This window comes from Plectropomus leopardus, chromosome 13 (assembly GCF_026936395.1).
Source record: "Plectropomus leopardus strain MGB_pleo_1.0 chromosome 13, ASM2693639v1, whole genome shotgun sequence".
In the NCBI taxonomy this organism is placed as follows: domain Eukaryota; kingdom Metazoa; phylum Chordata; class Actinopteri; order Perciformes; family Serranidae; genus Plectropomus; species Plectropomus leopardus.
In genome coordinates this window covers 16,334,631-16,344,272 of record NC_142188.1, presented here as the reverse complement: position 1 = coordinate 16,344,272, position 9,642 = coordinate 16,334,631, and the positions used below count along the sequence as shown (strand labels likewise).

The 9,642-nt window shown below is 39.3% G+C and overlaps 1 protein-coding gene across 17 annotated transcripts in view; it reads left to right on the top strand.

Annotated features, from left to right (window-relative positions):
• The first annotated feature begins 238 nt into the window (after positions 1 to 238).
• pax2a (paired box 2a) overlaps positions 239 to 9,642 on the top strand; it is a 38,636-nt gene continuing 29,232 nt past the window's right edge. For 2 of the 17 annotated variants that reach the window (XM_088086587.1, XM_088086588.1), the window contains exons 1-5: positions 245 to 269; positions 2,207 to 2,264; positions 3,066 to 3,275; positions 5,742 to 5,927; positions 9,047 to 9,212. In XM_088086587.1, the coding sequence (XP_087942713.1) occupies positions 5,861 to 5,927; positions 9,047 to 9,212 (233 nt within the window). In that variant the 5' untranslated portion in view covers positions 245 to 269; positions 2,207 to 2,264; positions 3,066 to 3,275; positions 5,742 to 5,860. Of the gene's footprint in view, positions 270 to 2,206; positions 2,265 to 3,065; positions 3,276 to 3,670; positions 5,928 to 6,487; positions 7,547 to 9,046; positions 9,213 to 9,642 lie in introns of those variants that run through there. The other 15 variants (XM_088086594.1, XM_088086590.1, XM_088086596.1 and 12 more) reach the window with 12 other exon arrangements.

Genomic DNA, 9,642 nt, shown 5'->3' with positions numbered 1-9,642 from the left:
TATTTTTCCACTGTGATTAGCCAAACTGTGCTGCTCATATACAAATGGAAATGGGATGTGCATGAGTGTCCCCCTCTCCTTACCCTCTCTCTCCCATCTGTCAAGACAATAGATTTTAATCTTTAATCCATGAGCAGCCATTGAATACTAGAGAATTACAAATTACAGATGTTTTACTGTGTGTTTTTTTTCTCTCCCACAGCACCTCCTGCCCGCTGTCTGTCTCCCTGTTCAGGCCCCTCAGCTACCTGTGATGTTGACACATAAAGGTGTTTGCCACAAACAAATGCATACGACAGGGACAGGGACACACACACATACACATTACACACCCTCGTTCTGTGCCATCATGGTACCATATGACACTGTCATCATTTGGTAATTAAACCCTTGCTGGCTTTAAATATGAAAAGCTGGCAAGAGTTGATGATGATGATACTGGCTGTCGCTCAGCCCAGATTTCCAGCAAACCATCCAGACACCAGGCAGGAAACATATTGTCCCGTTGTTGTCTTAGTTTGGCCGTCCATTTCTCATCTGAGGGAAAGAAAAGTGATAAAAATTTGTGAATTCACATACTGTTTAGGGTGAAAAAGCACATCTGACTGCAGCTGTGGTGTGATAAATGATGGGCAAGTTACAGTGGCCTCCGAGTGAGGAGAGGCGGGTGGTGCCAGGGAGAGATGGGGGGCACGAAGGGTGAAGAAGGGAGGTTTATTTAATGTTCAGCCCATGAGCAAGTGGGACACTATTTTTAAAAAGAGGGGAGGGGAGGGGTGGAGGTGGCGGTGTGTGGATTTCAGAGGGTGGAAGTGCAGGTGAGAACTTTGGCTGTCCGTGGAGAGGAGACAGGAAGAGAGGGTTTAAAGATACATACTTCAACATTAACCTGACCCCCCTCCTCCTCTTCCCCGACTCTCTCACACACTCCCTCCCTTTCAGCCCCCCTGGCAATCTTGGACAGAGTAGATACCATTGACCAGTCTAATGGACTATGCCATAAGATCTCTCTCCCCCCACAACGCCGTCCAACCAAAATCACTCCTCTCCCTCAATTTTCAATCTGCCTCTCCTGCAGACTCCGGTCATAACCCGTAAATGTGGTGTGTGGCTCTGAGAAGAGCTTAGGTTCCATTACTGACAGCCCACACAGCTTTATGGCCATTTAAGCTCCTCGATTTGGGTTCCTCCCATTCGGATGTTTCCTGCGGACCCCGAGTGTGTCGCCTGAACAGATAGAGGGAAAAAACACTTATTAAGATCATTAATGTCCAGATTACCAAGGCAGAGTCAGCTCCTACTGCTGGAAATGTAATTTTAATACTCGCGGTAATAAACAGTAACACTGTAAAAACAACACAATAGTGTGTGTGTGTGTGTGTGTGTGTGCGTGTGTGTGTGTGTGTGTGTGTGTGTGTCTCAAGTTTGTGAATTGGTATAAATTAAATATGTTGACTGTTTCTTGTTGGTTAATATGGAGGATTTATGCATCACATATTTGGATAATAATTCTAAAACTCACTTTTTGCATTTATTCAAATATAAATGTTTTCAATCATATTCTAGGTGAAATAATATAATTTTCTACACAAGATGATTCATATAAATGACTAAAATTGATATTAATGTGCACCCATCGAGAAGTTGGTGATGTTTAAAAGACAAGACAGCGCTGAGAGTTGCAAAGTAAGCCACTGTTTAAATGACATTTCAGTGAAGAGTAAGTAAGGACCAGGTCTTTTTAAGCTGAGTACCTGCGATATAAAGTGTTCCATAATATCCATTACTGGTCCTTGGTCCAGTGGCAGCCTTATTACCATTTCTGAACTTCAAGCACTGTAAAGAGTCTTATAATACAAAATGTTTGTTAAATAGCCGATAGAGAAGCTATAATCTTTTAATGTTGAATTTTATAGCTTTACCACGCTCTGTCGTTCTAGTGGATATTGTAATATTGCATTTTTACTGGTTATTCATCTGTTAATGTTCCAGTTGCTAAGTTTTATACTCTCCCTTATACTTTTTTTTGTATTCCCTCACACTGTTAAACACACAGAGAAAGTTTCCTGTGTGAAGTTTATGTATCTGTGTGATATCTGACTGGACTGAATCTCTTGAGGGGAGCACTTATAGATAACAGCCAGAGAGCCTGTGGTCAAGGTGTTTGATAAGAAAAGTAAATGTGTGTTTTATCTCAAAATTGCAGATGTGATTGGACCAACAAATGACAAAATACACTTGAATTCACTTCTGGAAATTAATTAGTAAGTATTAATTGAATTCTGAATTCTGTATTGTTTATGCCTTTTTACTCCCTGCCCCCACCACCACCTCTCTCTCTCTCTCTCTCTCTCTCTCTCTCTCTCTCTCTCTCTCTCTTTCTCTCTCTCTCTCTGTGTGTGTGTGTGTGTGTGTGTGTGTGTGAGAGAGAGAGAGAGAGAGAGAGACTCATTGCAAATTTGTAAATTTGTAATTGTTTACCAGTTTTCAGAGTTGTTGTAAGCCTGCACGTGAACGTGTCATAGCTTAGTTTAATGAATAAATCTCATTTTTTTAAAAAAAAAACAAAAAAAACATTATTATCGCTTTTCGCTGTTCATTCGGATAGGACATTTTTGGGCCTCTAAACTTTGCAAGACGTCAGTCCTCTGATAATTTCCATGTACTATTATTTATGTTACAAAAAATGTTAGAAATAATTTCACTACATTTTAATAATTTCAAACTAAATTTTAGCGTTTAGTAGACTGGCAAGACTACTCAACGCAAACCGACTCAATAAATTCACTCACTGTAAATTTACTTTCCAATTAAATTATACTTGATTTCAAGTTAAAAACTATAAAATAAATACATATCAGTGAGTCCGAAATGTGTATTTTAAAATGTAGGTTATATCTATTGTGCTGGGTTAAACACAGCTCCAGCTTGGTGCCTTTTTGAATACAAAAATCCAGCTTTTCGACACAATATAAGCAGGTTTTACAGTTCTTTTTAATTCAGCACCTGCACGCTCTGTATTCTTTGATTTCTTTTTTTCTTCTTCTCCCTTTATCAATTCCTAGTTCATTGGAGCAGGGTTGCTTCCGCTTTTTGTTGTCGCCTAAACCGTTTAGTTTTGGATGATCGGTCAAAGATTCTGACAACCAGCGGGGAGAAGCACGACGCCCAGCCGGGGAGGGAGCGCAGGAGGCCGGACAGATCTACTGGGCTGCATCGGGGAGACGCACCATTAGACAAGGGGAGAGCCATGCCTCACAGCGCTGGTCGACCAGGTAAGGATTTCTCCCTCTGCCTCATACTAATGTCAGTGTTTGTTTGCAGGTATGTTGGCTGCACAGTGTGGGACAAAACTGTGAGGAGACTCCCTGCTTATAGGGGATGATTTTTTTATTTTTTGTTTAATTTTTTTAAATCAAATATAGTGCACTTTTCCTTTTTTATTGTTTAGTGACTTAATGTATTTCCAATTCGTTTTTGTTTTTGCTGTTGTATAATGTAAGAAATTATTATTATTATTATTATTATTATTATTATTTCGTCGTTGCAAATACTTGCCAAATAGTCTATTAACATCACCTAAGCTTTGAGGCTGTAATTGAAAAACATAGATCACAATCTAATTCACCTCTCAATTTTGGGTTTAGATGGGACGATCAATGGGAAACAGTTGTAATGATCTAATTAATTATGGCAAAATTAAAAGCAAGTACAAAATCAATCTGTGATGGTGTCGAGGATAGAGTTAAATTGATATCCATCTGCTCCCGTTATAAAGCACATGAATAAGCAATCTAAGGACGCAGCTGATATCCTGCAGTTTGGCATAGCCTACCCATATGGCTTCGGGTGTCAGGAGACACCAAATCATTGTGGGGTATCACAAGTGACTCCCGATATGATGCGGATGTTTTGACTAATAGGGGGAAAATAGATCCAAGGGAAATGTGTATAGAATTCCAGTTTTGTAAAAAAATTAGCTCTTTAGTACAAGAGAATGAAAGTAAATGCATCATTCTTATGTGAGTTTTTTAGTGTTTACTTCGCTGACACCTGGGAGTGCCCTCAATGAGACGACTGCATTTTTAATGGCGTCTAAAATGCAGAAATTGCTTACATTTTTGAAAGGCTGGTACGGTGAAAATATGTTTTTTTAAATATTAAAATAACATCTCAATAAACCAGCATTTATATTATGTGCTTTTAAATACAAGCTCATGCATAGGACGAAATTTGTTAACAAGCTTCACACACTCAAAGTCGAACTTTGAACTTTCAGTAGATTGCAGCGTTGCAGTGGCTCCCAAACTGGAGTCAGGGGACCTTGGGGGACCTCAAAAAAAATATTCCAATTCAAGTTTTTAAAAAAATGTGGGAAAAAAAGTTGCAATTTTATTCATCTTTTATTTCACTCTCTAATTGCAACTTCCACGCCTACAAATACATATTTGCACATATATATATATTTTTTAAAATCAGTGAAGATGGGTGATCAGGGGACCCTGACATGAAAATATTCAGGATCTCCTGCATCGTCTGAAACGCGCAGTAAAGACACCACAGGAAGATAAAAACAGCAATATCGATTGTTGACGTGGACGCGTGTTACAGGCCATATGTTTCACAAAACGGAAGAAAAGGATCTGTTTTGTCCTTCGAGGAAATTCATCATCCTCCCCTCCCGCCCTGTCTGCTGTCTTTCCACCTCAATATTCTTAACATACCAAAAACATATGACTCAATATTATTATTTTTATTACTTAATATTCAAATTTACAATGGGGGTAGTGTATTTTTAAAAGAGACTTGAATGTGAACACAAGCCTAAAATTTAACCTTTTGTGATATCAATTAAAAACACTATGTGTAGAAAACTGGAACGCTTTTGTTATTAGTCTATTTCAAGTCTCGGGAATTTATTAGAATCAACTGTTTTATAGTGTGTGACAACTGTGCCGAGGCTCTTTATTATGCAGGCAAAAAAAAAAAAATCGAAAACAATAATCGCATTAGGTCCTTGGTGGCTGGGATCTTAACAGGAGGTGAAGTCAGGACTAACAGTTTCTTAATTATCACGCCGTTTGTTTTGCTGTAGTGCTGTGACACGGGGACGTCATCGCGGCAGCGCAGAGAGGTACGGGGGGCAAATCGGGGTGTTGTGTGGGGGAAATAGCAGCAGCTTTAGGGCAAAAGTGCACTGACGTGTGAAATTACAGCCCATGGTGCTACATATTGTACCAGAAGCTGCCTCCCCAAAAACGGCAGAAACCAAAAGAGGAATCGTCCTCAAACTTGTCCAGAGGGCAGCTGGACGCAACACGGAGCCCATGGAGTCCGCAAACCCTTTAAATAACTATTATTATTATTATTATTATTATTATTATGATTGATATTATTATTATTATTATTATTATTGATATTATTATCTTTATTATTGATATTATTATCATTATTAACAGGGTTGTGTTTTTCAACAAATGCATAAATTCAAGTGAACTATAGGAGATTTCTTTTCACACCACGTTGGATATCTACTTCACACTGCATAAAAATCTGTGTAGATGCCATATATGCAAAGAAATGATTTTGAAACTATTATGCTGAAAAAACGTGCAGCTGTTTTAGCTAAATAGAAGTTATTTATAAACATTCAGAAGTTAATGTTAACCTCAGACTATTAAAGAAATGCTCAAAAATCTATGAATCTTAATGTTTTTCTCTTTGTTTCCTTTCGGATTGAGTTCTGCCGGAAGAGATTAAGAGTGCATAATACAGCTACAGTAGGTTTACCCTCAACCTTTGACCCGGCCAGCCCCGGCAGCATCAGCCTACCTGCCCGCCTGCCTCTCTGCCTGCCTGCATGAGCACAGCGGGCTGTGTAAGCTACTGTATGAGCGCCATCTACAGAGCGATGCTGCACACAGGCGGTGAGTGCATGATGATGATGATCATGATGATGATGATGGCCTACTGACTGACTCTCCCTCTGCAGGCTGCGAGCTCACCGTGCACACAATCTGTCTGACCACGAACAGTCAGGACATGAGGCGGTTTTTAGCAACTTAAAATTGTTTTTGCATCATGATGCAGAACTCATAACATGCAGAGATTTCGTTGCCAAAGCGTGTTTTTCAGACTGATTTTTGATCAGGAAGAATGCTTGCAAAAATACAACACATTTTCAAAATAAAATAGGCCTAGGTTTTTTTGCTAAAACTTTTTTTTTTAAATTTAAAATATGAAGAAGAAGAAGAAGAAGAAAAAAAAAACAAAGCTGTGATGTTGACATTTTGCACTTTGAACCAGGCTCACAAAGTTGTGTACTCAGCAGGAGTTTGCAATAATATTATATTATTATTATTATTATTATTATTATTATCATCATTATTGTTGTTGTTGTTATTGTTATTATTATATTTTGTACAAAAAGTCTATAAAGTCTATCTAAATCTTATTATTTCAGTTACAAAAAAATATGTAGCCTAGAAAATATATAATCATAATTGTTTCAAACGTCGTGTTTTAGTCTCCTCACTAACACTAAAAATTGAGCTCAAACACCAAAAAAAATCTTCCCATGTGAGTCACAGTCTCGTCATGTGTTTCTATTGGGAGTTCATATGAAAACATTTGAGAGGCGTCGCTTTAAACAACATAGAGCAGTCTGACAGTGCTTTACCTCTCTTCTACCCCCTGCCTTTAATTTCCTTGATTCTTCACCCCAAAGTCTCATCATTTCCCATTTCGTCTCCCTCCCCTTCCTGGCTGTCGGATGCAGGGACCTCCTCATTTGAGCTGCAGGTTTTTACGTGGGCGAATCACAAAGTGTTGGAATCTATTGCCTTTGTCTGACAAGTCATCCATCTCTATGCGAGGGGATCTGTGGGATGGAGGCAGGAGGGAGGGGAGGGGGTGATCTGTGGGACTGCAGCTTTTAGAAACAGACACACAAGGAGAGGGGTTTCATTCTCAGCCCAAAGCTTCGCTCAGGCACAGCCCATTCTGGAGGAGAGGGGGACGCACTGCTCTGTACTTCGCCGTGTCCATGTTGTTGTCATCTCCGCCCCTATCTGATTAAACCACAGAGCCCGCCCGTGCTCAACGCCGGCACAGGAGAGGGATTTTTCGGCCGCAGATTCCCGAGCGGACCCGTGGACACTCAGCAACTCTTTGTTTTTTTCCTCACGATGTCCTTAAAAAACAAACAGTGACCCGGTTTGAGTCAATGTTGCTGCGGCTGGTGCGCTCTGCACACGTGTGGGTCATGCTCTGCACCTGACAGCCCCTTCTTTCCGCCAGACTTTTGAGTTTAGACTTGAGCAGGAGGAAAACTTAGCGTCGCCCCAAGAAGTTGACCACTGCTGCAGCCCGCGGACTCTTCGCACACGGACTGTTTTTCACCAAATTACAAATCCTTGTTTTTTTTTTTTTACCCTTTTAAAGCTGCATCACCGAGGCGAAACGGCGACCTCAGTCGATTACCTTTCTTTCCTTTGCTATCCCATGGATATTCACTGCAAAGCAGACCCCTTCTCGGCGATGCACCGTGAGTATACTGAATTAGTTTGCAGAAAACAGGATTCCTGTGTTGTTATTTAAACTCCTGCAAGAACAGGATTGAAGATTTTTTTTGCAGTGACTGTGGTCTAATCACAAAACGCGAGGTTAGATATTTTTTATAGGTGCTTTTTTTAAAACAAGAGAGGTCATTAAAGGCTTGTTATTTTCCATCGTTTAATCACTGTGCTGAAGATGAACAGCTCTCAGATATTAGAAGCTTTCGTCATTTAAAAAAACAAACAAAAACTAAAACACACTGGAAAAGTTTTATAAGTGTCATATAAAATGGATATAGGTACGTTAATTTTGCTAATAATATAAAATAGAATAAGACGCAGAGAAAATCATGAGAGATGGCTGCTAAAATGTTTCAAAACTGGGACATTTCTGGCTTATTTGTAACACCACATGGGTCATTGAGGAGTTTAGTTTTAATTTGGTTTTTTTTCAGCAGTAAAGTGACTTCGTCAAAATTAAAGAGGTGCGCTCATTCAAGCGTTTATTTTACTAAACAGAAACTCCCCAATTTAAATACAAAGCTTTTATTACCTGTGAAATGGCAGCTACTTCAGAGAGACAACAATAAGGACACGTTGTGTGTAAATTGATGCAAACGTGTCACTTTATTTAAGCCGTTTCTCACTTTAAATTTTAGCAGTTAATAATAATTAAAAAAAAAAAAAAAAAAAGATAAAATACTGACGCAGCTGCTCCAACTGTTCATTTTCTTCGTGTTTTCTCCTCCATACGATATGGGTAAAGAAGACCCGGGCTGCGTGTAAATTATTGATCCCTCCTCATTCGCACCATCCGCGTTTGTAATATGAGTTATCAAAGCTCATTTTAATTATTTACAATAATTGTGCGAGGAAAATTAAACAGGTTGAAACCTAATATCTGCGACATGTGTTAGGCTGCAGTGGAGGAGGTGCTGCTGGAAAATATTACCTATTGCCAATGAACAGGGAGAGAGGAGTTTTATTTTTCATCTTTTGTATCACCAAAAGAGATATGAAATGTTTTAAATATTTTTGAAATGTGATATTTGTTTTATTTTATTTAAGTAAAAAATAGATATATTTGAAAGCAACACAACCGTATTAAATTTTACTCACAGACTTCCTAAATTTCTATCATGTTTGACTCTGCTTAATTATTAGTATTACTATTATTATTATTGTTCTTGTTGTTATTATTTCAGTTTTCATTAGCTATTGATTTTTAAAAAAGTATTTCTAGAATTCATTCAGCAGCAAATACTGTTATCCAAAATTAAAATGTGCGTGCGCGTGTGCCTTTATGTGTGCGTATGCAAGCACATTATACTCCGTGTATGTGTGCATTAATTTGATTTAATATTTTAGACTAAATTTTGAACATCTCAGAAACTAAAAGCAACCGAAATGAAGCGCCACGAGGAGAAAGCGTGTCATCTGCAGGTATGTAATGTTATGCTCCCCCTGTGCTGCTGTTGTGTCCCACGCAGGGCACGGCGGTGTGAACCAGCTCGGCGGGGTGTTTGTGAACGGCAGACCCCTCCCGGACGTGGTGAGGCAGCGGATCGTGGAGCTGGCCCACCAGGGCGTCCGGCCCTGCGACATCTCCAGACAGCTACGGGTCAGTCACGGCTGTGTCAGCAAAATCCTCGGCAGGTAAAAGGGGGGATCCACTACCAACAAGAGACCTATGTGTGTCAAACATCAATCTTCTATAGCTCGTATATGCGCACCCAGCTCTATTTCAGCCTCAGTCATCGGTTATATAGGCAGGTCATTTTTTTTCTTTCTTTCTCTCTTTTTCTTGAACACAGCAGTTCTGCGTCCGAGATTTTCTATCCATCACCTGCAGCCTTGCAAGAGAAAAGCATAATAATCACGAAATAAATTTTAGGAGGAGAATTTACAGCTGAGCATTAAGAATAAAAAATATCTCAGAGGAATATGAGGCTGTATTAATATTATAGGAGACTGTGATGGGGTCACTTGAAATCTGACTTTTCAGCTCTACAGACTTTGATATTACAAGCAGATTTGGAAAAACAACACGGTCTACGGCCACTATAAACTCACATTTGAGCATCAT